Genomic DNA, 27722 nt, shown 5'->3' with positions numbered 1-27722 from the left:
TATATTTGGTAAAGAAATAGTGGTAAAGTATAAATGGTAGAGAAATAGTGATGACTCTCTAACAGGTTTTTGTTTTGTTATGAGTAAGATGGAGCACATTTTCCTGTTTGTGTCTTTCAAGTTGGCCTCTTCAAAGATGGGCTCTTTGTCATTTTGAGATTTTGAGATTTGGTCATGAGCCAAATTTGGAACCCATCCTTCCCTAGGCTTTGTCTTCTGGGCTGAGAAGCCCTATGTTTGGACCCAACCTCCCAGTCCTCTGGGTCTCAGGCCTGGCTTCTGGGTGGCCCTGGGCTTGTGGGAAGAACCTTCTAGAAGCTGAGGCCTAGTCTTCCTCGAGGCTGCTCCCACTCTTGTGCAGGGGTGTGCATGTCATAGAGGCCTTGGTGACTGGGCCTTGTGCTCTAGCAGAGGACATGGGTGAGTAGGGAGACCCCAGCTGATAACTGTCTTTTCTCTCAGTGTCCCTGTGAAGGAAGCACTCCCTGGCATCATTAAGCAGGGAGTAAACTGCTTAGAATCCCAGGGCCAGGACACAGCTGGAGACTTCCTGCTCGGAATGGGGATCTGTAGAGGCTCTGCCAAGAGCCCCCTGCCTGCCCAGGTAAGCTGCTGCGGACCCAGGAGCCAGGAAGGGGCCAGGGTCTTCCAGATCCTCCTCACCCTCTTTCCCAGTGACCCTCAGGCTCTGCAGCATGGTCAGTGTGTATGATGGGCAGCAGCCTTCAGAGCTCTGCACATGAGCAAGCGCACGAGTGTCACCCCCGTCAACCCTGGAGCTGGCTGTGTGGACCTCAGTGGGGCCCAGTTCTGAGGCCTCCTGATCCCCTGTCCTGTTATCTTTTCCTGTTCCCAGGGACTCTTGACACCTCCTTGATTGCCCTCTGCTTGGCCCCATCTCAGTATTTGACTATAAACACTTTCAAGCCAAAGAGAAATAATCGGGGTGTGGTGCATGCCTGTAGTCCCAGCTCTCTGGGAGACTAAGGCAGGAGGATCTCAAGTTTAAACTTTGGCAACTTAATAATGCCCTCTCTCAAAATCCAGAAGGGCTGAGGATGTAGTTCAGTGTGAAGACTCTCAGTTCAATATCCAATATGGAAAAACAAAAAGGAAAAGACAAGAAAAGAAAAGCTGAAAGATATGTATAGTGAATTCTCACATACCTTCCCCTTGCTTCTATAATTATTTGTGGGAAATTCCACTGCTTTTGTAGAATACAGTGCAGCTGCTTTCTCGCCTGTCGTCCCACCTCTCCGTGCAGAACTGTCCTTTCCTTGTCTTGCAGGCATGGCTGTTCAGTGACCATCTCATCCAGCAGCAGGGCAAATGCCTGGCTGCCACCACCTCCACCTCCGCGTCCTCTCCAGGGTCCTCCCCAGTCGTCCTGCAGGTGTGCAACTCCAGAGAAGGTAAACAGGTGAGCCGAGCCCCTGCTACACACACACACACACACACACACACACACACACACACACACACAGGTGACCTGGCAGACTCTGCCCGGGGAGAACTGCCGTCGATGGGCAGTCTCAGATGAACCCTGAGGTGAGGGCTGGTGTGACCTCAGTCCCCACCCGGCCTCATAGCTCACTCAGGAAGACACCGCATCTCCAGGTCATATATGCTTCCTAGCAGCCCCGCCCGTCAGAGGCAGAAGCAGGTTGTCCTAAGTGTTAACCCCATTTCCTGAGTCCCTGCTACCATGCCATTTAAATAGACACTAGCATCTTCTCACCCTCACTGCCTGCGGGGTGGTCCTGGCACATGCCCTATTTCACAGGTGAGTGAAGCAGGTCATGTGCCCACACATCTGGGAAGAGGAGGAGCCAGGACTTGTACTCACAGCACCTAGTGGGGGCCCAATCAGTTTTTGTGGGTTTTTTGTCTTTGAGACAGGGTCTCCTTGTGCAGTTCATGCTGGCCTTGAGCTCACTTTGCAGCCCAGGCTGGCCTCGAACTCACAATGTTCCACCTGCCTCAGCCTCTCGAGTGCTGACATTACAGGTGTGCGCCACCACACTGGGCTCCAATCGGTATTTCTTGACTGCTGGCTGACTGTGAGGACCCAGGGCCAGATGTGGCAATTTCCAAGCTGATGTGACTGGCTCAGGGGGTGGGGGGGCTTAACTGTTTGTCCCTCACTCTCACCCACGCTGCCTCCCTGAGTCCTGGTCAGGGTGACCTGTACAAGAGAAACTGTGGCTTGGGGAGAGAAAGCTACCTGCTCTGACACCCAGCAGCCAGTGACAAGGGGAACCCGGCTGCCCATGCTGCTGCCACCCTCCTGGCTGAAAGGGCTCCCTGCTCCTGTGCTGAGGCTGCCCAGCCCTTGCCTGTCCACCCCTCTGCCAGTGCCACTGTGCCTGACTCTGGCCAGCTATGCCAACCTGCAGGAGTTTCCTTCCACCCTCATCTCCTTTGCTCTCCTCCTTTCTTCCCTCTCCCTTCCCCAAATCTCCAGCCATTTAAAAAAAAAATTATTTTGTGATATGCTCAACTAAGTTGTCCAGACTGCACTTGAACTTGGGATCCTCCTACCTTAGCCTATCAAGTGGCTGGGATTACAGACATGTGCCACCACACCTGGATCTCCCACCCTGTCTGCCTACCACGGCTCTTTCTTTAGAGATGACTAGAAGTTCGCTGTAGCTTTCAGGGTCCTTTCCCTGCAGCCTAGTGTGTGTGTGTGTGTGTGTGTGTGTGTGTGTGTGTGTGTGTGAACGCACGCACGCGTGCCTGCGCATGCGCCTAGGGAGTGCTCTGCAGCCTCCTTGCTGGGCCTGCTGGGTGCAGCAGAAGTGCTTTTCCACTGGCAGTGCAGCTTGTCCTTCCCCAGAGGCTGCACGTCCTCCACCCTGCCCTGTGGCAGCTGGTACACAAGCTGCCCTTCGCCTGGAGCTCCTTGAGCCCATGCCAAGGTTGAGGCTAGAGGGGGGAGTCACATGCCAGGGCAGCCTCCCCTCAGATACTCCCTTGGCTGGGCACCACTTTCCCATCTGGGCTGAGCTGGCCCTCTTGTGCTGCTCCTGCCAGGACTCCTGGTGCCTGGGCCTCTGCTCTCCTGGAGGGTGGGATGAGCCGCCATCCCTTGACATGGCCTTCTGGCCTCACTTGGGCACCTTTGGCTCTGTTCCCAAGGCCAGCAGGGGCTCATGTGTCCCAGAGGCTCCTGTGCCCTAGAGCAAGTGTGACGGAGGCTGCAGGCCCCAGCTCAGTCTTTCCTGCGCTCCCAACCCCACCCTCTTCACTTATAAAAGGAACCTGCAGAAAATAGAGACCGGACAGTGTGTGCTGATATGGTGTCTGATCTCTAGGCAGTGGCCTGGAGTCAGAGAGGCCCTCATATGGCCTGGTGGCATCTGAGGTGGCACTGAGCACCCTGCCATGTGGGGAGCACTTCCTAGTGCCTGGGTGATTCATTCCTTTATCAGGAACCAAAAGTGCACTGGGTGTCTCGCTTGGGTGACAGACGGTACAGATCACGCTGGCCACAAGGGTGAAAGCAAACCACAAATGTGCACCTGAGGCACTTATGTGGTGGGGTGGAGGCTGCCACGTTACGGAACTTCCACACCAAGGCCATACTTAGCCTACACTTCAGCCCAGGCTGGGGCTGCCTGCTACCTGGATGTGTAGTCAGCAGGACCTGCTGGGGCGAGGGGGGCCACACTGTCCCCAGCTGGCTAGGGCTGGGGTTTGGCCTGGGTGAGTTAAGTGTGAGGAACTCCTGGGTACAGGGCAGAAGCCTTACAGGGACCACAGGCCTGTCTTGCCCCCTGCTCCTGACTTTTTGGCTTCCAGTTGGGCCCATGTGGGGAAGGAAGGCCTCATTCCCAAGGGAAGCCCAGACTCCACAGTTTGCACTCCCCACCCTGCCCGCCCTCCTACCCTCCTGAAGCCCTGGCCTGGCCCGCAGCTGCATGCAGCACCCCTTCTTCCCCTACCTGCTCCCTGAGAGCAAGGGCCCTCCTGGGTTCCATCCACATGGTCAGGAGCACACCCACCTCTTACAGAGGATAAGGTGGATGTAGGGCGGGAAGGGAGGGTAGCTGCATGGGAGGAAATCAGAGTGACACCAAAGAGAGACCTGCCTGGCTAGTCAGTCTTTCCAGAGACCTGAATCCTGGGCCTCAGCCTCTCATCCTCCCCCTCTGGGCTCCAGTCAATGCTCCATCCTCCATCCAGGATCTTCTAAAATGTTCTCCCAACCTGTAGACCTGGGGGAGGAAGAACAGGAAGCGAAGGCCCGATAGGGAACTGGAGTCCTCCCAGTATCCGGCGGGGTAGCCTTGACTTCAAGGATGGTGGCGAGTCCCCACTAGAGAACGTGGGGAACCAGCCTCATGGTTGCAGGTCAGGTGAGACGCGTAGGGCTACAAGAAGAGGAAAGCTTGTTCAAGGAAGAGATTCATCAAGTCTAAGACTCACCACCTGGGGTTCCTACAGGAACTGGTAGGGAATCCCCAGCAGGAGAAAAGTCAGGACCAGGCAGGCTCTACAGCGAGACTGAGACCAAGGGCCCCGTCTACATCCAGGGCAGGCAAATCCCTAACAGAGGCTGCACCAGAGACTGGGCCCAATAGCCAAGCAGAAGCTAAAAATACAGACTTGTAAGTGGTGACGAAGCCAAATTTTAAGTGAGCCCTGTGCCAGCCGAACGTGTGCCTTCAGCAGCCCCAGGGCAGGACATTGCCTCCTCTGATCTAGGCAGCAACTAAGGCCAAACTGCAGAACGGCTGTGAGCTTCGGGCAGGGTGGACGGCCCTTCCACGAGGCCACACAGTCTGCTTTCAGGGAGGGGACCTGCCTAGGGTTGTGCATGCACCGGTGACATGAAGGCGCAGTCATTGTCATTGTTTTAATCATTGCTTTCTCTTTCTCCCTCTTTCTCTCATCCCTTCCAGAAGTGGAAGAGAAAAGGATCTTTCATCCAGCATTCCATTAGTGGCCTATGCCTGGAGACGAAACCAGCCCAGCTGGTGACCAGCAAGTGTCAGGCTGACGCCCAGGCCCAGCAGTGGCAGCTGCTGCCGCACACATGACAGTAGCCCTGGGACTCCTGTACCTTTTGCATGAGACTTTGGGACCAGAAGGGGGTTAGGGTGGGACAGTGTCAAGTGGGCCGTTTCTGCCTCCTCCCATTTCTGCCAGGATCATCAGCAGACATCCCCGGGGTGCATTTCTCCAAAGCTTGAGCTGGGGACGGGGCGGGGGGCGCCTTGCCGTGTCCTGGGAGAGGCGATGGTCAGGTGCCAGGCTGTTGCTGGCAGGCTGGGCAGGCACCCTGTGTCCTCTCCCTTGGCCCTTCTGAGGTCTGATGGTGGTGTGTGGATCCTCCTCTTGTTGCATGGGGAGAGCAAGGTCAGAAGCCTGCACAGTCACCCAGGATCCTGGGGCCTGCCATGGGGACAGCAGAAGAGAAAGTGGGTGGCATTTCTGGAGAGGCTGAGGGCTGGGAAGAGAGAGAGGAAAAGAGGGGCTGCCTGCAGGGTGGGCAGCATGAGGAAGGAGGTGATCTCAGGTCTGTCCAAGAGATGCCGAGCCTGGGGCTTGGCTGTGGCAGGAGTGGGGCATCCTGGGGTAGATGGATGCATCACAGACCAGGCCTCAGGACCCCACCCATCCACCCTGGCCAGCCCTGTGCTGGGTATGACACGCCCTCTCTCCTCTGTGGGTGTCCACAGGCTCTGCAGGAGGTTGCAGAGGGATCTGGGATATCCTTTGTAAATGGACTCCACTTCTGTTTGACCTTGTGTCCCCCAGGACCTCTCTCTTGGGCCTTAGTGGCCAGCTGGTGTCCTGTCTCCTCCACCTGATACCCCTGGGAGGATGGGCAGCCACCATGCATCTCCCCTGCATCTTTGCCTCTGTAAATACAGCATCATGGGTCAGGGCAGCCAGTAAGAATAGGACCTCCCTTCTGAATGGAACATCCCCTGTGAGACATGGTGACAGGCTGTCACCCAAGCGACACCTCATCTTCAGCCCCTTCCACTGTGGGGAGAGACCTCCTTCACTGGTCAGCTGTCCCAGGGGGCTGGGAGGCTGGCTGGTGGCTTCTGTCTGGGGAGAGAATTCCCAGATCCTTCTCCCAGCCACAGAAAGCACCACTTCCACTCCTCCTGCAGCCCTGCTTGGGGTCCCTTCGGTGGTTCCCCCGACCCCATCGTGCCCTGTGCCACTGGCTCAGGCAGTATGATGGTGGGGGAAAACTTGGTACCAGAACCCCTGAGGTCTCTGTCCCAGTGCAAATCTCCCTGATGTGGACACCTCTACCTAGTCTTTCAGGACATCCAGAAGGTTTAGGGGTTTCTAGAAATTGTCCCCACAGTATTCCATTATGTGTGTGCACATAGACATCTTTCCTGGGGAGGGGCCCATGGAGTCCCCCAGCTTCTTGAAGAGGTCCCCAGCCCTGCTAGGGTCTCAGTCTCTGCTAGGGAGTGGAGCCACCGTCTGTCTGAGCTGCCACCCCTATAGTCCCTCCTGCTGTGCCAAAATGGCCTCACCCTGCTCCCCTGTGGCCTTTGGGTGGGGAGTGCGTATCTGGGGTCCACAGCAGCAGTCATGGAGCCATGTCCAGTGCACTCTTCCCTTCCTCTGCTGTGTAGTTTCACTGCCACCATCCCGGGCCCCCTGGGCCCCCAGGAAGCCACCAGCCACAGCTGAGGACAGAGCCAGGGCCAGAGTGGAGACTGTGCCATGGCCCCTGTCCTCGGCCAGCTCAGGCGCGGACTGCTGCTCAGAGCGCCTTCGAGAAGGTCTCTCCCTCATCGCTTCCCGGGGTCGCCAGGCTCTGCATTTGTCAGCTGTCCTTTGTGGGGATTCAGTCCAATTCTGGTTTTGCTTTTCCTCTTCTTTACCAAAGCATGTGCCACTCGCTGTCCTTGAGCTGTCCTCAAGGACACTGTCTTTATGAAACACACACCTGGAATAAAACCATTTCTTACAAGTTCACAGGCGCCAGAGCCTTCCTTCCTTCCTTCCTAGCTCCCAGGCCTGCCCCTCACAGCCCACTCCTGAACTGCACCAAGGAGCTACCTATACTAGGAGGCCCAATTGTGGGCCTGCCACTAGGGCAGGGCCAGGGCTGGAGCCCATGGACCAGTGCACACCAAATCAGGCTCAGCCTCCTGTTTCAGGACATTGCTGGGCCTTGGAAATAGACATCCAGGAACATCTCCTGGGGGATGTGGCCACACTGCCCTTCATGCCACTAGTCAACCCTCTGCACTGCCCTGGGAGCCGGGCCTGGCTGCCCTGAGCTGCCCTTCCCCTTTGCTACTACACAAGAAGGAAGTGGTAAAAATCTAAGCAAAATATTCAAAATAATTCTAGAATGAGTCCCTCCTCAGCTTAGGCTTGCTTGATCAAGTAGCAGATGCTCTACCTAATGTTTCCCTGGAAACCAATTGGAAACCCCCATCACTGCTGTGATCAGAAGCTAAACCCATTCAGGTAAAAATAGATGCTGCGTCAGTACATGTAGGAATCGCAGCGGGCGGGTCACGGTGCCATGAACCTCTCCTGAGCACAGGCATTTGTGCCCCAGCCTCTACTTCTCTCAGAGCTTAGGGCAAAGCTCTGCTGGCAGCAGTCATGCGACCCAGATGCAGCATGCGGCTGCTTCTGGACGAGTCCCTGGGCCGCCCCTGGCTGCAGTCTCCACCAGTCACTTGTGTGCCTCCCACAGGGAGCCCGGCCACTACTCCGCCTCTTCCTGGCCAGGTGGGGCCAGGTCCCTCTCTTCATCCTCTGTCCCCACAGCCTTCAGGAGCTCCAGAGTTCGCGTCTTCTGAGCCAGGCTTTCTTTGCTTGCTGTCCTCCATGCAGGCTTCCCTTCTCTCTGGAACTGAGGCTGGTGGCCAGACTCAGCCAGAGGGACACCCGCTTCAGCGCCACCTCCCAAGTGTCCAGCTTAGTTCCTGGTCCTGGGCCTTTGGGATTTGGTTTCTGCTTTTGTAGCACGGGGGAATCAAGCCCCATGGCTGCAGATGCACAAGTGGGCGCTCTCACCCCATTCTCTTGGCTTTGATTTTCACGAAGGCTCTTCCTAATTCATTGATAGGGTTCTCCCATCTGCATTTTGGGGAACAGACCCAGTTGACATCACTATTCTCCAAGGGGTCTGGCACCCCACAAGCTGAGAAATGAAGGGGTACAGTCTTCCCCCAGGAAAGCAGAACAGGCTGGAGTCCATGATGCCCACTGGTCCCTCTGAGGGTGTGCTGTGTTGGTGTGTGTGTGTCCCTTGTGCTGCAGCCAGTGTTCCTCCAGAAGATGGGAGTGGACACCCCCGACTCCTCTCTGGGTAAGAAGTCAAGCCAGCATTAATGTCATCCCAGCATCCATTGCTGGGAACTAAGCAAAGCCCAGAGGTGAATGCAAACAGCAGCCACTCAGTCCTGGCTACTCCTCAGCTGGGCTGTCTGGGTACCTGCTGGACCAAGTCTCCAAGGCCATCTGAAATCACCTCCCTCCTCCTGAGGCCACTGTGAAGTTTGGGGAAAAGCAAAGCAGACTCTATAGACCCCATCAGCAGGGCCAACACCTTCTGCCACTTAGGAGCTGTGTAGACTGGAATAAACGATTTCATCTCAGCCTTGGTTTCCCGACCTGTAGAATGGGGGCACTGGAGGACTTTTTTAAAGACTAACTTATTTGATGATCATCTGACCCATCCTAAATGCTAAGTAAATCTACATTGTTACTATAATTACTAAGCTTTCTCTGAATGTCTGGCTTTTTGTAGGAGGATGACATGAATGTTAACAAGACAGAAAAGGGACCTGTTGTTGAGTTAATACTCTATGAGGAGGATGGACAAATAAGCTACAGCTTGCAAACTATAAATTAAGAACTGTGGCTGGCCAGATAGCTCAGCAGATCAAAGCACCTGCTCAGGTAGATGCAGGGACTGGCGTTCAGTCCCCATAGTGATGTGCCAGCCACACTCCCAGGGGCGCACTGAGACAGTGATTGAGACTGAGTGTGGTGGCACATGCCTGTAATGCCAATGTTTGAGAGACTGAAAACAGGAGGATCACTACAAGCCCAATCTATGTAGTGAGACCCTGTAGACCTTATACTAAATACATTTTAAAAAAAAGAAAGAAAGAACTGCATGGACTGGGGAGATATCTCAGTTGTCTAAGAGCCTGCCTGGCAAGCACCAAAGACCCAGGTTTGATCTCTGCTACTGTATACTGTGCCGGCAGAACCCTGGGCATGCCATGTAGGCCTCTGAAACCAGGTGTGGTGCCACATGCCTGTCGTCCCAGTGCTGGGGAGGCTGAGACAGGAGGATCACTATGAGTCTGAGCTGAGTAGTGAGACCCTGTACCAAATAAATATACAAAAGATTAAAAAACAACAACACAATGCTACATGCTAAAAGTAGGAATTATGAGACCACTAGGGCTGCTCTGTCCCTCAGACAGCTTTGAGGGCAGCTTGAGAGGCCACCATAAGCTGTGCCTGCCCTGAGCTGGAGAGGTCTGGTGAATCGGCACAGCAGACACTTCTTGGCTTTTTACCCTGTGTGCACAGAGTCAGGGTGAGCTGGGTCAATCTGTGACTCAGAACTCCGGAAGGAAGCCACGGAAGCAAGCAGACGGCCCTCTGCCACTTGGGCGCGTGACTGTTTCTCCAGGGCTCAGTTTTCTTCCTTTGGGGAGGAGCAGGATGAGGTCTAGAGAGCCGTGTGCTGCTGGCCTGGGGAGTGTAAGTGCAGCAGTCAGGCCGCTCTGCTCCCGGGAAAGATGCGTTTTCTCCTTGCTCTTAGGTGGTCTCTGACCCCCTGGAGCCATCTGAAAACCAATCCTATCTTGCAACAAGTTATCTCTCAAAGAAATGACTCCCAAGGTATGGCTTGGAAAACCTGCTCAAAGCCCCTCGAAGGGCCTGGAAATGGGTGCATTCCGGGCTCTGGCCAGATCTGCTGCAAAGCCCTCCTCGAGGACAAACAGCTGGGCTTGCAGTCACTCTCCTGGGTTCCCAGTGCGTCCTTGCAAGGCAGCTTTCCGCACATCACCTTGGAATGTACCAGAAAGGCACATTCAGTCCCACCCAGACCTACTGAGCAGAAGCTCCATGTTTCCTGAGCCCCAGAGGATTCCAAGGCCTGCTCAAGTCTGAGTGGTACTGGTTAGGTGATAGAGACAGGTTCTGGTCCCCACCTGGGGCCTACGGGTCACACCTGGTCAGAAGGCTCAGCGAGCTGAGCTGCAGCAGCTGCGCTAAGCAGGCTGCCTGTCACAGTGGCCTGGGCCGAGTGTGGGCGGGCACGAGGCTGGCCAGGGGTTGCATGGAGCCAGCTGCCACCTGCCAACCGTGCTTTGTGCGCTTTATGAGTCTCTATCTCAACATAGACCACATACTGCTGGCTTCATGCTGCCACCCCACAGGGCATCAGCGTCACCCACCCAGCCTGCACAGTGGGCACACAGGCTACCGTAAGGCCCGCGGACGGCAAAGCCCTGCCTACGGCTCCTCCACCTGATGAGCTCCGCGGCCACTTCTGCCATTTATGGGCCAGACGCCAAGCATCAACTCTCTCAGCTTCTTCAGCACTAACCGCAACTCTGTCAGGAAGGCAGGTGCATGTCGCCCCACTGACAGAGCGGGAAGCCTGGAGAGGTTAACACAGCTGTCCCCAACCTCCTTGGCCCTGGGCACAGGTTTCGTGGAAGACACATCAGTGGGTGCTAGGGGGTGCTTTGGGGGATGATTCAGAGGGCATGCAGCCTAGCTCCCTCATGCACAGCTCATGGTGGGCTTGCAATGCGCTCTCCCAAGAGGACCCAGCGCCTCTCTCCCTGCCAGGAGGCGGAGCTCAGGTCATCACTTGAGAACACAGATCAGAGGCCCGCCTGCTGCTCATCTGCTGAGCACCCCAGTTCCCAAGAGCCCACAGACTGTGCCAGGGGCTGGGACCCCGTGATGACACACACTTACTCCAAGCTGCCTAGCTGGTAGGAGGAAGGGCTAGGATTAGACCTGTGGCGCCTGCCCCAAGGTTCTCTCAATTTAAGCCAACTCTGAACTTTTGGGTTTTTTTTGTCTTTTTGAGACAGAGTCTCACTATGTGTCCAAGCTGGCCTTGAACTCTCTTTGTAGCCCAGGCTGGCCTCGAACTCGCAGCAATCCTCCTGCCTCGGCCTCCCAAGTGCTGGGATTACAGGTGTGTGCCACCACGTCTGGCTCCAGCCCTGAACTTTTAATCTCCTCCACTTTGCCGCCTCCTCCTCCTTCCCCTTCCTCTCCCCTTCTCTTCCTCTTCCCCCTCCCCTCTCTCCTTCCCCTCTTCCTGTATTGGAGCCCAGTTGGAGCCCAATTCCCACATTGCCCTTGAGCACACAGAGGCCCTTGCCCTGCCGGTTCTGAGAAGCTGGAGAGGGAGGGCGGCAGGGGGAGCCGTGCTGTCATCTCACAGCTGCAGAGAGGCCTGAGCGGCTGCGACACCTGACACTATAGAGCAGGATACCGGGAGCACAGGACACACAAACCCAAGGACACGATGTCATTCCCTGATCCAGAGGTGACCTGGCAGCAGAACCTCAGCAGAGGACAACTCACCCCTGAGATCTGGCCCGGCGCCAAGCTGCATGGCCCACCTCCCCCTGCCCTCTCGCCAGGGCTGATTCCTCGATCATCCTCCTACCATTAAAGTTCTCCATACATTAGTTTTATGTCTGCTTCGACCTCCCTGCCCTGTGGCTGTGTCCACGTGAGGTGGACTTACAGGGTCCCCATGGGCTCACCCATCATTCTTTTAAAGGTTAATTCTATTGGTACATTTTAGCTATGCATAATGATCACATTCATCCTAGGGAATCTGTACCTGTGCCTGATATTTCTTGCTTCTTCTTTTTCCCCCAGTTGTCTCCCCTCCCTTCAACCCCTCTTCCCCTCCTTATTTACATAAGCTTTCATTTTTTCCATTTCCTTTCCTTTCCTCTTCTCCACTCCCTTGTTGTTCTTCCCATTTGAACATTTTCTTATTTTCCAATATCTATATACATTTTCATCTTATTTACCCTTTTGGTTTCTCATATCAGAAATGATGCAATATTTAAACACATGTGCCCACTTTATTTCACTTAAAGGCATAGTCTCCAGGTGCATCCATTTACCTAGAAATGTCTCGAGTTTATCCTTCATGGCAGAGTAGTACTCCACTGTATAAAGAAATTCCCACACATCTTCTTTATCCATTTGTCCATTGACGGCATTTGGGCTGTTTCTAAGATATAGCTATTATAAAGTGGGGTGCTATTAACATGAGTGTGCATGCTTTTCATGCTTTCGAGAAGATATCAGGAAGGGGAATAACTGGGTCAAATGGAGCCTCTGGTTTTAGTTTTTGAGGAATCTTCACACTGATTTCCATAGTGGTTGTACCAGTCTACTCTCTGATCAACAGAGAAGGACTCCTTTTTTCCCCAAACCCCCTATGTATCTGGCACATGGCCTCACTATGCAATTTAGTCTCTGAGCGATCCTCCTGTTTTCAACCTCCCCAGCTGGGATTACAGGTGTGTGCCACCTCGGTGGGGGAGGTGCGAATATGTTGTCAGGGATCCAACTCTGGTCCCTGCACTTGCCAGGCAGGTGCTTAGTTCACTGAGCTATCTCTCCCATCCTGGTGGGTTTTTTTTTTTCTGTATTTAGTACAGGGTCTATAGGGTCTCGCTATGTGGATTGGACTCCTAGTGATCCTCCTGTTTTCAGCCTCCCAAGTGCTGAGATTACAGGCGCGTACCACCATGCCCAGTCTCAATCGCCGCCAGCACACCAGGCCCGGGGATCGAACCCCTGGCCCCTGCATCTGCCTAAGCAGGCACTTTAATCTGCTGAGCTATTTGGCCTGCCCAAAGATTCTTTTTTTTTTTTTTTTTTTTCTGAGGGTGAGGCTGGCGCAGCATGTGGTTGAACTGTGGTCCCCTGTGCCTAAGTTTACTTAAGCAGGTGCTTTAAATCACTAAGCTATCTCGCCTGCTTCACCCTGGTTGATTTCTTGATGACAGCCATTCTTTCTGGAGTGAAATGGAATCTCAGCATTGTTTTAATTTGTATCACTTGAGTGACCAATGATATTGAACTTTTTTCTTCACGCATGTATTTCCATTTCTAATTCTTCATCTGAAAAGTGCTTATTCATTTCAGATGCCCATTTCTGGGTTAGGCCTTTTAAATTTTTTGGGATGGGAGTGGGACTCTGTTTCTTTATGTATTTGAGATATTAGTCTTTTATCTGAAGAACAGCTGGCAAAATTTTTCCCACTCTGTGGGTTCACTCTGTTGGTTTCTTTTGTTGTGCAAAAGCTTTTTAATAAAGTGAGATCCAAGATATTAATTCCTGTGCAATCGGGGTTTGTTCATAAAGCCTTTGCCTACACCTGTGTCTTCAAGAGTTCTACTCTGTCTTCCAGCAGATTTAGTGTTTATTTCAGTATTTAGATCTTTGATCTACATTGAGTTTAGTTTAGTGCGTGGTGATCCCCCATAGTCTTCACCACGAATCTGCGCTCTGCGCACTCTCCAAACAGTGGGGCTTATTGGGAATATATTATAATGAAATGTGTTCATCTGGGCAGGGTGTGCAAGAGAGTTCCAGCCTTGCAGTAAGAGAGCAACTGCTCCAGCTCTGACCCAGCTATTTATGAGCTGTGAGACCTGCAGTGAACCTATTAACCTATCTGAGCCTCAGCATTCTGACCTGAAAAATGTGCACAAAGCAGGGGCTGTTTGAATAAAGAGATGCCTGTGGTCAGGCCTTGTGCACTGGGAAGGATGTGCGGCAGAGCCAGATGTGGCGGTGCACACCTGTAATCCCAGCACTCAGGAGGCTGAGGCAGGAGGATCGCTGTGAATTTGAGACCAGCCTGGGCTACAAAGTGAGCTCAAATGAACTGCATAGGGAGACCCTGTCTTTAAAAAAAAAAAAAAGGTGAGCTGCAATCTGAGGACTTTAGGGAGTAGTTCAGTTCCCCGGGCAGGACAGAGCTTCTAGAGCCCAAAGGTGCCAGGATATTCTCCCGCCATCAGTGCAAGGCCTTGCGGCTCACACGTGGGGGGCTGCAGGGTGGGAAGCTGGCCAGGAAAGCAAGGCGAGGGAGCCCAGAGTACTCAGACTCAGCAGGAGATTGCTGCTGGTTTGGCTGCACAAACTTTTTTTTTAATGGCATTTTTTAATGTTTGTGACGGAAGAAAAGAAAATCGAGCGGCGGACTTGATATGCCACCAAGTCTGGAAATTTTCAGAACGTTGGGTTCCGGCTGGAGGGTTGTGAGGCAGGAAGAGGAGCTCTACTTGAAACCTCAGGGCAAAGCCGCCCATTTCTTGTCTGCATCCCTTGAGGAACAGGATTTGGGCCCCTAAAAGGGGGTAAAGGAAAGCTGGGACTCGGGTCTGGGCCGGGGACCTCTGTCTGTGGCCGTGCCGAGGGCGGCGTGGGCATTCTCTGGCGGTCTGGGGAAGCCAGCCTGTCCAGGCATGTCCGCAGGTCATCACCGTGGCGCGGAGCACGCGCTCTGGAGGCCGTTTCCTGCAGAGACCTTGCAGGGCGCCCACCTGGAGATCGGGCTGCGTCTCTCTCTAGCTGGCTGCTTTGGCTTCCTGAAACTCAGTGTCGGCCCTGAAAAGGGGAAGAGCAATACCCGCTTCTTAGGTAACGTCTGTAAACGAGCTGAGGTTAGTGAAAAAAATGTGGCCCGGTGCTGACCCAGCGCGGCTCTGAGGGAAAAGGCGCTCTCTTGCTCACAGCTGGAGCACGAGGGCACGAGGGCACGAGGGCCCGAGGGCCCGAGGGCTCGGGAGGGGCATTTGGTAGCAAATGAGCGAGCAGATGGACGAGGCTCTGGGCAAAGCCAGCAGACTCTCTGGGAAGGCTGAGGCTTGGAAAGGCAACCAGTGTTCAAGACAGGTGCACACCTGGCTCATTTAGAGATTGAGGCCCAGATTTGGGGGGCGGGGGGACTCGTGCAGCTGCGGTGGGGGGGTTCCAGCCGTTCCCCAGCCGCCCCGGGGCTTCCCTGAAAGCCTCCACCTCTCCCTCTCCTTGCATCAGCGTTGTCTGTACAGGAACCCCCTGTACCTTTTCGTGACCCGGTTGTCTAGCAGGTTGCACAAAGACAAGGCGTCGTTCACAGTATCAGGACAGAGCCTGCAGAGGGCGGCGCTCCGTGCTGCCGCGTGGATGCGTGCGGACGAACGCGGTAAAACCCCAAGTCCCGTGCTCCCGCGGTCCGAGAGTCTTTGGGATTTGGGATGCATGGCAGTTTGTTCTCAGCTTTTTCTTTTAATTTTGCTGTTGACTTGGGTTTTCATCAAATCAGGTGAGGGCTGACCCAGCGGAAATCACTTTGCAGCCAGAGTAGGAGGCCCAGTGTTTGCTGAGTTAATGCCAAATCAGTGCTTGATTAAACAGACAACGCGAGAGCAGCGAGCGGCCCTGGCGGGGAGCCTCTTGCTTGTTAGAAAATTAGAAAAGCGCCTGACACACTAATGAATTCCCAGCAGGCTCCGCAGCGTGGAAGCCGCAGTGTGGATTTTCTGGGGCTTTCTTTGGAGCTGGCCTGGAAGAGGAAGGGACAGAGACTGCTCTGTGATCCGGAGTAGGCTTCAAGTTTTGCCCACGGCTGCCTCAGCACTGGCCAGAGAAGTCTCGGGCTTATTTGCATACAAATTGCAAACGTGCACGAAGCCTTCGCTTAGGCAATTTTTAAGTGAAATGTTATTGCTTCCCCAAAGGCTGTAATTCCTTAGGGTTTTTTTTTTTTTTTTTTTTTTTTTTTTTTTTTTTTTTCTCTTCAATATTCTTCTCACTTAGCAGCCATCCACATTGACCCAGATTCTCCAGCCCGGGAGTGCACAGGAGAGCCGAAGGAGCCAAGAGACGGCGAGCGCAGGAAGTGCGTATAGGGTGTCCAGGACCAGGCCTAAGGGCTTGAAACAGCATCAGTCCTCAAGCCCGCTCCAACACCTAGATGCTGCCATCATGGAGGGAAGAAGTTAGGGTTCAGAGATGCTACCTGAGCCTCTCTTGGTCACACAGCTGAGAAATAGCTGGGCTGGACCCTGAGGATGTCTGTCTCGGGATGTATTCTTTTCTGAGGGCATGTATGTGTGTGTGTTACTGGTGACAGAACCCAGGGCCTTCACACTGAGCTTCATTGCAGCCCTTTTCAAGAAACATTTATTTGAGACTCAGTCTTGCTAAGTCATTAAATTGTCCAGTGTGGATTTGAACTTGCAATCCTCCTGCCTCAGCCTCCCAGATTAAAATAATCATGTGCCACCATCCTTGGCCCCAGAGGTCTTTTTTTTTTTTTTCCCTTAAAGTACACTATCTCTGTAAACCACTCTGTGATGGCTGACTGATTGGGTAAACCTGAGTAAGAAACGCCCAACTAAATTTAGGCCCAGAAATTCTGGTTGTGGAAGACCCAACCCAGGGAGAATCAGCATCCTAATGGTATAAAAGGGAAATGGAGAAGGCAGGATTGCTCCTGAGGACTCCAGCTCTGCTTCCTTCACTTTGGACCCAACTCCTGCTCCCAGCACAGAGCTTTGGCCTCCCCATACAGGTTCCAACAGGACGTGACACGGACCCCATGCATTTGGCTGGATTCTTGGGATCTCCTGTGCCCAGAAAGACCCCGTGCATCCTTCCCCACCGGCTCTGCGGGTGGCCACTACGAGTCAGTCTTGTAATGTCTTAGGTGTTTATGTACCTTGTGTTATATCTGTTTGTCTAATAAGCGCCGACTGCTACGCACTCTTCACAGCTCTTACATGCATTAAGCAATTTTGTTGAAATAATTCACAGTAGGACAGGAGCTCTGATGGACACTCAGAACCCCAGCTACTCAGAAGGCCGAGGCGGGAGGATGGAAAGTTGAAGCCTGGACAACTTCACAAGTCCCTGTCTCAAAATAAAAAGGGCCACAGGTGTTACGCAGTGTCCGTTACAATTCGTGTCTAGGTGTCCCCCCAAAGCCTCATGCAGTCATGGGGTGACTTTTGGAATTTGGGGTTGATTCATGATTGAAGGCTGGGATTATGGGTCTGAGTACTGCTGGGATTTTGGGTGGAACAGATAGCCTGAACGCATCATAAGGGAGACAGACAGCCTTGCTTTCTGTAGCCCTTGTTGCCGCTGCTTCTGTCCTTTTGCTCTTGCTGTTTTGCTGTTTTCTGCCACCATGAACTTCTGCCCTCTTCTACGTGCCACTCTGCCTTGGAGCAAGCTGACTATGGACGGAAACCTCCACAAACTGTGAGCTAAATAAACCTTTCCTTTCTTAATTTTGGGTGCCGGGGTATTTTGTCCCAGCAAGGAGAGAAGAGTAACCAAGACAGTGTCCAAGTGCTTCCCTAGCATGTGCAAGGCTCTGGGTTGAAACACCAGTATTAAAGAAAAAACAGCATGTCCCTGAACTGTTTTCAACTCTGAATGTGCTGGCGCTTTCTAGGATTAAAGTCAGTGTAGGATTAGCTACATAAGCTTGGGGTTCATTGTGAAATGAAAATATGGATTTTTTTTTTATACAGGCTCTTGCTACAAGAGGCATGCACCACCATGCCCTATTTTGGGGCCAGCATGGCATGCGGCACCAGGGATTGAACTTGGGTCCTTGCACTTGCCAGGCAGGTGCTTAGACCACTGAGCTATCTCTCTAGCCCCATAGATCATCTGATTCATAAATTATTAAGAATTCCCAGATGACAGCATAACATTAAACCAAGGGTTGTAGCAGTGTGTACAGCATGTGCCTGTAATCCCAGAACTCTGGGAGGCTGAGTCAGGAGGACCAAAAGTGCCCAAGGCCAGCCTGGGCAATTTAGCAGAGGGCGCACTGGCTTGAATGAACACAGGGCAGGGCAGGAATGACAGGGTCCCCACCAGGGTCCCCTGCTGTGTTCTCACCTAGGATGGTCCCCTCACGGCCTGTCCAGCCCCTCAGGCATCATTCTCTTTCCTCCCTTGTGTCAGTCTCTTTGTCCCTCCCCACTTACCTGCCAGCTCTTGCTCCTTCCGGCCACAGACATCAGTTAATTAGCTAGTTGATTGGCTAATTAATCACAAACTGTTGAGAACCTGCTACTTGGAGGCACTGGGGTTCCAACAGGAATCAAAGCTCAGTGAGGTGGATGGTCACGCCCGTGTGATCTTATTCCACAGGTTGGGAAGAGCCACCAGATATGGCCCAGCAGCCAAGCTCGGGTGGAGGCTGAGGGACAGGTTAGAACGGCCACCAGGCAGGGGTGCTGTGAGGAGCTGTGAGTGGCGTGGGAGGGGTAGGGAGTAGGGAGCCACCAGGGGGTTGGGTAGGAGCTGGGCTTCAATAGTATCGACCTGAATAAAATCCAGGCGATTCTCCAAAGAATGTGGCAGAGTGTTTCAGTGGGAACACATGTGCCGCGGTGAACTGTGGGAACACATATGCCATGATGAATGATGGGAACAGCAGTGAATGGTGGGAACACGTGTGCCACAGTGAACAGTGGGAATACACTGCTGCAGTGAATGGTGGGAACACGTGTGCTGCAGTGAACTGTGGGAACACATATGCCATGATGAATGATGGGAACACAGCAGTGAATGGAGAGAGTATTCCAAGAGGTTCAGGAGGAGGTTTGAGAAACAAAAATGGAAAAGATTACAAAGGATATTTCAGACTAACAGTCCATGGCCAAGATGCGTAATCATGCGAGTGGTGCTGGGTAGAGATGCCAGGCAGATGTCCTCCCAGAAGTACTTTTGGATGTAAGGTTGTGCTCTGGCAGTGTCATTTGTGATGATTACTATCAGCCATTCATGTGTAAGAGCTTTTCGTTCATAATCTCCCGGGCTTGTTTGTTTCGGGAGGGTTGACACAAGCATTTTGTGTCAACTTTCACGTTTTGTTCACCTAGGCACAGACATTCCCTGTTTAATGACCCAGTTGTGTTCCTGCAACTATGTCATTAAATGAATTGGTCACTAAGTGAGGACACATATAAAGGAGGTGCATTACAGTATCCAGGAGAAAGACATGGTCAAAGGAAACTCCAACCCAATGACTTTCTTTTATGTGCATAACTTTTTTTTTTTTTTGTGTGTGTGTGTGTGTGGAACCAGGGGTTGAACTCAGGCCCCTGCACTTGCCAGGCAAGCACTTATTTGAGCCATCTCCCTGGCCCCTATGTGTGTAACTCTTACATGAAACACTATAATGTAAAACAACACATTCTGTATTGTAGAGCACAGTCAGCAAAAATTTCAGTGCAGCACAAACAATGTGCCTTGTCCATGCAAAACGTCACCAGGTGTAATCATAGGACTTGAGAGGCTGAGGCAGGAGGATCACTCAAGACCAGCCCAGAAGTACTTTTGGGTGTAAGGTACTCAAGACCAGCCTGACCTACATGACAAGACCCTGTCTCAAAAACAACAAAACAAAACTGAGGTTCTATAAATAAGATGTACAGAACTGTAAAATAAAATAGATAGGTAATAAGTCTGAGTGCAGGCCTAAGTCCGAACAGACATTAAACAGGTAGCTAAACAAGGAAAGGCTGTAGTCAGGTGCTAATTACAAAGGCCCTTGGGTGTCAGGCTAAGAAGTTTAGATTAATTAGGCTGGTGAAACCCAACCCCGATGGTACTAGAAAGCTAGCATGTGGGGAATGAGGGGGCCCAGGACCAGGCCTCTCCCAGATGGGATTAGTGTGCTTGTAGTGGAGACAACGGGGGCTCCCAGGTGCTGCTCCTGCCGTGAGGGTTCCAGGACACCTGTGAGCTGGAGCGGAGCCCTGGTGACAACTGGACTGTGCTCGTACCTTTATCTTGGATTTCTGGTCTCCTGATCCGTGAAGAAATATGTTTCTGTTGCTCATGATCACCCAGCCCGAGAAACCATTACGACAGCCTGCACTGAGGATATCAGAAAGCTTTCCAGATTCCCTGTGGAAGCTGTTGGCACTGGCGCACACCAGGAGTCCCAGCTACCAGAGAGGCTGAGGCAGGGACCTCAGGAGTTCAGGGCCAGCCTGGGCAACACTGCAAGACTCCAACTCTAGACCTCCTTGTGCAAATAGCAGTGATCACGGCCACCTTCGGGACTCCTGGTCCTTGATTAAAGGAACAGAAACAAAAAGCAAGTAGAGTGCCACCATGAGTGACAGAAGAAGACACCGGGGTGGGGGCCGTGGTCTTGCTGCGGCTTGGTGCTGGCGGTTCTGCTGCACCTACTTACTAGAAAAGGACCATTCATAAGTCCAAATTCACACACGGGTAGGGCTTTACACTCCTGTAGTCCCAGGTAATTGGGAGGCTGAGGCAGGAGAGACACTTAAGCCCAAGAATTCAGGGCTAGGCTGAGCAATGCAACAAGCCTCAATCTTAAACAACAATGAGGTTTACTTCAGGGCAGGACCCCCAGGGACAAAGACTATTGCAGGCCATCACAGGACATGCCCACCACAGATCCTGTCTCATTCTCAAGCCAGGCAGCCTCCAGAGTGCTGGGATTACAAGTGGGCCACTGAACCTGGTAAGAAGGAATCTTTAAAAGTGGCAACATTTAGCCAGGCGCAGAGGTGCATTCCTATGCTCTCAGCGCTGTGGGAGGCTGCGCAGGAGAATCGCAAACCCGTGCTCAGCCCGAGCAACCTACTGACTGAGCGAAAGCCTGTCTCACAATGAAAAATCAAAAAGGGCTGCAGATGTAGCTCAGTATGAAGACCCTGAGTTCCAGCCCCAGGGCTGCAGATAAATAGGAAAGGAAGTAAAGAAGAAGAAGAAAAAAAAGAAAAGACAATGAAAGAAAGAAAAGAGGATTTTAAACTTGAACCATTGGCATCTCTAATAGCTGTTAGCTTCTGGTTCTATTTGATGTTGGGAGCTGCTGAAGCTGGCAATTGGTCAAGTGTGGGAGGGCAGCACCAGGTCTCAGTGCCTAAAGCAGCCAAGCCGCCTCAGTCCTGAGCAAAGCAGCCTGCCTGGTCAATGTCAGCTATTAGTCAGTAGACAACCTTGTGTCACATGATACTAACTTTGCAAAGGTATAAATCCCTTATTGTTCTGTTTTTCAGTAATGGGGATCATACTCGGGTCCTTGCCCTTGTCAAGCAGCTGCTGAGCTATCTCCCCAGCCCCTATTGTTGCTCTTGGGGTCACTTGCCAATCAGGCAAATGGGCTACCACCTGTTCAGTTCTTGTCTCTTGTCTTTCTTTTCCTCATTCCTGCTGCTGTCTCTCCCTGGGGTACACTACGACACTAAGGAGTCCCCACAATTTGACTCTGAGAATCACCTGTGCTCTGCTACTCCTGTAGTTTAGGTACACAGATGAATAAAACAGCCTCTCTCTTGCTGCCTACCCTTGATCAGGGTGTGTTTCTGCGGTTTATAACAAGGGAACGATAATTGACTGAATAATGGATCCCGAGTCACATTAAGGCAGGAAGGTACGGAGACTGCTGCAGGTGGGCATTCCTGAGGGCCCAAGCTAAGGCACGGGGGTGGTGGACAGGGTGCAAACAGGAGAACACACAGGAATTGAAGGAGGGGCTAGCGTAAGGGCTGTTTTATTCACCATCGTGTCCCAGCGGGTGTCTGGCATAGTCAGTGCTCAGTGAACATTCGTGGAAATGAACAGTCGAATGAATGAATGTAGGCAAGACTTGCCAATAAACAGGATAAAGAAAATGAGAAAGAGAAAAACGAAACATAGATCCAGGTCTCAAGGCTGCGCTGGATGCAGTCAGTGGGAAGGGATGAGGGGTCCAGCTGAACTCCTGGGATGTTGTCTATGCCAGGGGTTGATGTCAGGGATCAAGGTAGTTAGCCTGTCTCTGTGAGGAACATCCCTGTCCTTGGCCCCTCCGTTCTGTCCCTGTAACCCACAGGGTGATATATCTACCTGTGCTCAAAGTCTCTTTGCACCTGAGAAAGACCTATTTTTGTAAATAGGTGGCGGTCACGGCCACCTCAGGACTCTGGGGTCCTGGATTAGAAAGGGTCTAAAGTTAGCACGACAGAATCAGCTGCCACATGTCAGCCTAATGCGTCCTTCCGGCTCCCAGCACAGCGTTTCTGTAGGCTTCCCAGTGTGACAGACTCCCCAGCCACACTGCAAAGATTATGGAGAGAGTAGAGAGGTCTGAGATTCGGTATTCGGAGCTCATGCTTGCTCTTGGGGATGCCTGTGCCAGGGCTGGGTATATCTGTCAGTGTCCTAAACAGCTGTCAGAGGTGGGTAATGGCCGGCAGTCCATGGGCACTGTGTGCCTAAGGAGAGCAGTCAGGGAGGGGCTAGGGGACAGCTGTCAAGCTCCAGGAATCCCATGTGCGTGTGCGTGCGCGCGCGCGTGCGCGCGCGCGCACACACACACACACACACACACACACACACAGCTCCTGGGCCTGCAGAGCACGCCTTGGCACAGCTCAGCCACCTTGATCTGTCTGCAAGCTCCTCCAGCCAGGCAGCTAGCAGCCAGCGCAGCCACCAAGCTCTGAGAAGGCAGTGCCGGCTCCCGGCTCCAAGGTCCTGGCAGCACCCAGTGAGCGGAGGGGCTGTAAGTGGCGCAGCCTCAGGAGGGCAAGGGGAGGTCACACGCTCCAGGGCTGGCAGTGCTCCTGCTGTTTCAGCAGCGCAGCTAAGTGGAGGCAAGGCAGGATCCAAGTTCTCCTTTCATCGTTTTAAAATTGTCATTATGGAAAATTTCACGCATATAAAAAAGCAGAGTCCAGTATAGAAGGAAAAGAAGAGCAAAGATGAATACCTACTACCCATTTTCAATAAATATCAATTTATGATCACCCTTGTATCATCTACAACTTGCCACAGAATTATGTGAAGCAAATAACACAAATGACAGGTATTATGTCATTTTATCTACAAATATTTCATTATACACTCTAAAAAGTGTACTGGGGTTTCAAAATATATAGTGGTAAGGTATTTGCCTAGCATATATGAGAGTTTAACTTCCAGCATTACAAAAAAAAAAAAAAAAAAAAAAAGGTAATGGGGCCAGGGAGAGAGCTCAGCGGCATAAGTGAGTGCCTGGAAAGTGCAAGGTCCCGAGTTCAATCCACAGTACAGAAGAAAAAAAAATGATTATAATAACAATAACTATATTGGACTTCCAGAAAGACAGGAGAGTGGTGTTAGGGTTTATGTCTAGCTGTCCCCACAAAGCATCATGAAGTCACTGGATCAGGTTTCTAGAGTCTGTGATGGATTCATGGTCCAATGCGGGGATTCCGAGTGGGAGTGCTACACCCTCCCAGGGGTGGGCAGCCGGAAAGCAACATCAGGGAGGGAGCGCGGTTTGCTCTCCGCCTCTCCTCCTCGCTTTTTTTTTTTTTAATTTTATTTATTTATGCGTGTGTGTGTGTGTGTGTGTGTGTGTGGCCAGCTCAGCCCACCAGGGGGCGGGGCAGGCTGGCATGTGGTGCTGGGGGATCGAACCGTGGTCCCTGTGGTTTGCTAAGCTTGTTGTAAGTAGGTGCTTTAGACCACTGAGCCATCTCACCAGCCCCTCCTCCTCACTTTTTGCTCTCGCTGTTTTGCTGTTTTCCACCACCATGAAGGGCTGCCCTCCCGTGTGCCACTTTCTCTCCCTTGCAGCCAGCGAGTATGGACTGAAACCTCTGCAAACTGAGCTAAACAAACCTTTCCTTCCTTCATTTTGGATATTGGGTATTTTGTCCCAGCAACAAGGGAAAAGGAACCAAGACAAGTGGTCCGCAGCCGAGAAATAGCCTCTCCAAGCTTTGGTGTCCAGACCTGGAATATGAGGAAAGTAAAGGAGGGAAGCTGCTCCTTGGAGAGGGTGAGAAGAGAGCCTTCAACAAGGAGGAAGGAGGCGGCAGCTTGGGGTTTCTTCCTAAGCCTAGACTCGTTGTATGGGAGTGGTGGCCCCAAACCACAGACCCACGGTGACTACTGGTGACCCCATATCTATCGAGGTATGTACCATGAAAAGGAGCAGTGGATGCAGCAGAAGGCAGGGTCTGGCGAGCCATTCGGCTCAGACTTCCCCCAGGAGGGGGCGATTGGCTGTGGCCATGCTGGAGAGGGTCCAGCTGAGCGCAGGACTCTCGTAGCTGTGGGCGCCATCTAGCGGCTCCCAGTGACAGGCGAGGCTGCGACGTTCAAGTCAGCAGGAGGTAGGGGGTGGGGATGCAACCTGGCAGGGAGCCTAGTCCAAGCCGGCATTGGTGTTACAGAATACACAGAATGGGCTCCAGCCTCAGGGCCAGAAGCCAGCCTGCACTTCAGAGAAACCAACGATGAGAGCTCCCGGGGATTATCCATTTCCCTGACAGAAAGCTATGGCTGGCTTGCTGGGATTAATCAACTCAGATTCGGACTCTCTCTGCCTGCATGGTCTACCTGTGACAGCAGAGACACACATTTAAGTAAATGTTTTCTAAGTTTATTTTTTTCCTTTCTTTTCTTGTTTTGTTTCTTTCTTCATTTTTATCCGAGTGCAAACATGTTTTCTAGGTTTTGGGTTTTTTTTTGTCTTTCTGTGCTGTTTCTGTTTTTCTTTTTCTTTTCTTTTTTTTTTTTTTTTGTTTCTGTTTTTCTTTCTTTTCTCTTTCCTCCTCTCTTCTGCCCCAGCTTTCCAAAGCTCGTATAATCTTCCTTTCTTCTCCAGCCTTGCTTCTAGTCACTTTTTCTTCTTCTTTTATTTTAGGGAAGGGTCTGCAGGGTGTTCAGGGTCTCTCTACTAGATTGGACTCATAGTGATCTGCCTGTTTCGAGCCTCCCAAGCGCTGGGATTAAAGGTGCATGCCACCACGCCCAGTCTCAATTGCCATCTCATCGCGCCCCAGGGGCAGGGTCAGCACAGCAGGCCCATAGATCAAACCCCTGGCCCCTGTGCCTGCTTGCAGGCGCTTTAATCCTCTGAGCTATTTGGCCATCCCTTCTTTTCTTTTCTTTTTTTAAATTTTTTTGCCCCTAACCTCTTTTAGAATTTCTCCTCTGAGAGTAAAATAGCCTCATTGAGGGCTTATTTACTATATACAGATTTCTGATTTGTTTTTAGATTTGTTATATAACCATAAATCTAGTTCATACAGTTAAAGGTGGAAAATTAATAGTTACCAGTTTCTCATTTTTAGGCTGTGTTTCATGCAATTGTCATTGCTGATTATACTGCTTTAGCGAAGGTGACATAATTGCTGTAATCAATTGCTCCTCCTAGGGCCAGCCAAATAGCTCAGTGGACTAAAGCACCTGCTTAGGCAAGTACTGGGACTGGGGTTCTACCCTGGCCCCAGGCATGCTGTGCCAGCCCTGCTCCCTGGGTGAACTGAGGAGGAGACTGAGACTGGGTGTGGTGGCATGGTCTGTAATCCCAGTGCCTGGGAGGCTGAAAATAGGAGAATCACTATGAGTCCAATCTACATAGTGAGACCCTGTAGACCCTGTACTAAATACAAACGTCACCCACTTTCCACCATCCCAAGACACTGTGGCTCCAAAGGCAGCCCAAATACCCTCGGAAGAGCACCCCTAGGAGAAACAAGTTTGACCACTACGCCATCAAGTTCCCCCTGACCACAGAGTCAGCCATGAGAAAGATTGAGGACAACACACTCATGTTCATTGTGGATGTCAAAGCCAATAAGCACCAGATTAAACAAACTGTAAAGAAGCTCTGTGACATCTACGTGACCAAGGTCAATGCCCTAATCAGGCCTGATGGAGAGAAGAAGGCATGTACTCAACTGGCTCCCAATTATGATGCATTGGATGTTGCCAACAAAATTGGGATCATCTAAACTGAGTCTAGCTGACTAATTCTAAATACATACTTTTTCCCCCCATAAAAAATGATAATAATTTGACATACAGTGAATAAGGCATGTAGAACTCCAATGAGCTGTGATCAAAAAAACTACCTCGAGATATAGAATAGCCAGGATTCCAGAAATTCAACATAAGAACAGAGTATTAAAACTGTTAGAGAAAAAAATCACTTGTAAAGGAAAGTCCATTAAAGTCACAGCAGACTATTCAATACAAGCCTCAAGTCAGGAAGAGCTTGGAGCAAAGTATTTCAAGCCTTAAAAGAAAACAACCTCCCACCCAGATTGATGTACCCCACAAAACTATCTTTCAAGACTGACGGACAAATGAGATACTTCCATGACAGAGAACACCTGAGACAGTCATGACCCTGAAATCATCACACCAAAATGTTCTGAAGGACATTCTAGAGAAAGATAACAAGGACTACAACTCCACAAACCCTAACAGAATCAATCCACCAGGCAAGGCAGGCAATTAAACAGAGGGGGAAAAGGGAACCAACAACAGGAAAATAACATTATAAATAAAATGATAAGTCAATACATATTTGTTATAGCCAGCAATGTCTATGGTTTCAATTCACCAATCAAAACAAACAAACAAAAAACCAGACTGGCAGAATGGGCCAAGAAGAAAAAGCCAACAATATGCTACATACAAGGAAAATATTTAATTCAAAATAAAATTCACAGACTGAAACTCAAAGGATGGGAAAACAACATTTAATAAAACAGGAACCTACAAAAGAGCAGGGGTAGCTATTTTATTTGTGGACAATGTGAACTTCAAGCCAAGACTAATCAAAAGAGACAACATCACTATACCCTCTTCCAGGAGGAATAAATAACCATAAAATATATGCACCAAATATCAGCATACCCAGCATGTAAAACAAATATTAGTAGACATGAAATATCAAATAAGTACTAATCCAATTGTAATGGAGAACCTTAATACACCACTGTCACAAATAGATCAACTAGACAAAAAAAATCAATGAAATATCAGAACCTGGCCAGACAAGGTGGCACACACCTATAATCAAGTACTGAGGCAGGAGAATTACTGTGAGTTCAAGGCCAGCCTAAATTGCATAGTGAAACCTTGTTTCAAAAGCACTCCCCAGAAAAACAAACCAACAAACAAGCTGAAACAACAACAACCAAAACACCTATTTCTGGCATCCAGGAACCTGGGGTTTCTGGCAGTGGGGCTCAAGCAGGTCCAAGTGGAGATGGCTGGGAGTGGTTGTAAAAGAACAAAGAACTGCTCTCGCGGGACCAAGGTGGCAGAAAGACCAGAGCTCTTGCTGCCAGACCGAGGAAGGATGTCTCCCGGCCTGCAGCAAGGGGCCAGCTGAGGGAAGGCAAACCCGCACGCTGCTCCTTTTCCATCAAGAGCATCTTAGGACTGGACCAGAAGAAAGACGGAGTGCTGCTGCTGAAGCCTCATAGGCCCTGGGCAGATACCTGCAGCTCCTCAGGGAAAGATGGTAACCTGTGTCTACCCGTCCAGAGTCTGCCTAGCACAGTGGATCAGCCAGTGACAGAAGAAAGGGTTTTAAACCATGAACATTACCTCTCAACCTCAGAAAGACTGGCTTTGAAAAGAGAGATGAGCTGGTATAGAGGACGAAGACCAAGAACTGTGTTTACTCAAAACCAGATTGAAGTATTGGAAAATGTCTTTAGAGTAAACTGCTATGCTGGCATTGATATCTGAGAAGACTTAGCTCAAAAATTAAATCTAGAGGAAGACAGAATCCAGATTTGGTTCCAAAACCGGTGGGCAAAGCTGAAAAGGTCCCACAGAGAATCACAGTTTTTAATGGCGAAAAAAAATTTCAAAGCAAATCTCCTGGAATAGATAGAGGAAAACTAAACCTGGGGAACTA

At 51.3% G+C, this 27722-nt stretch overlaps 1 protein-coding gene and 1 pseudogene across 1 annotated transcript in view; both read left to right on the top strand.

Annotated features, from left to right (window-relative positions):
- Galnt16 (polypeptide N-acetylgalactosaminyltransferase 16) overlaps positions 1-6740 on the top strand; it is a 78332-nt gene extending 71592 nt beyond the window's left edge. Inside the window, exons 13-15 of the mRNA XM_004624758.2 lie at positions 463-604; positions 1289-1420; positions 4908-6740. Of these exons, the coding sequence (XP_004624815.1) occupies positions 463-604; positions 1289-1420; positions 4908-5045 (412 nt within the window). The 3' untranslated portion in view covers positions 5046-6740. The remainder of the gene's footprint in view (positions 1-462; positions 605-1288; positions 1421-4907) is intronic.
- Positions 6741-27155: 20415 nt separating this feature from the next.
- LOC101586425 lies at positions 27156-27694 on the top strand (annotated as a pseudogene).
- Positions 27695-27722: the final 28 nt, after the last annotated feature.

The sequence above is a fragment of the Octodon degus genome, unplaced genomic scaffold, assembly GCF_000260255.1.
Source record: "Octodon degus isolate 3935 unplaced genomic scaffold, OctDeg1.0 scaffold00007, whole genome shotgun sequence".
NCBI lineage: Eukaryota > Metazoa > Chordata > Mammalia > Rodentia > Octodontidae > Octodon > Octodon degus.
Note: the sequence above shows the minus strand (reverse complement) of the source record. Positions and strands in the feature narration are given on the sequence as shown.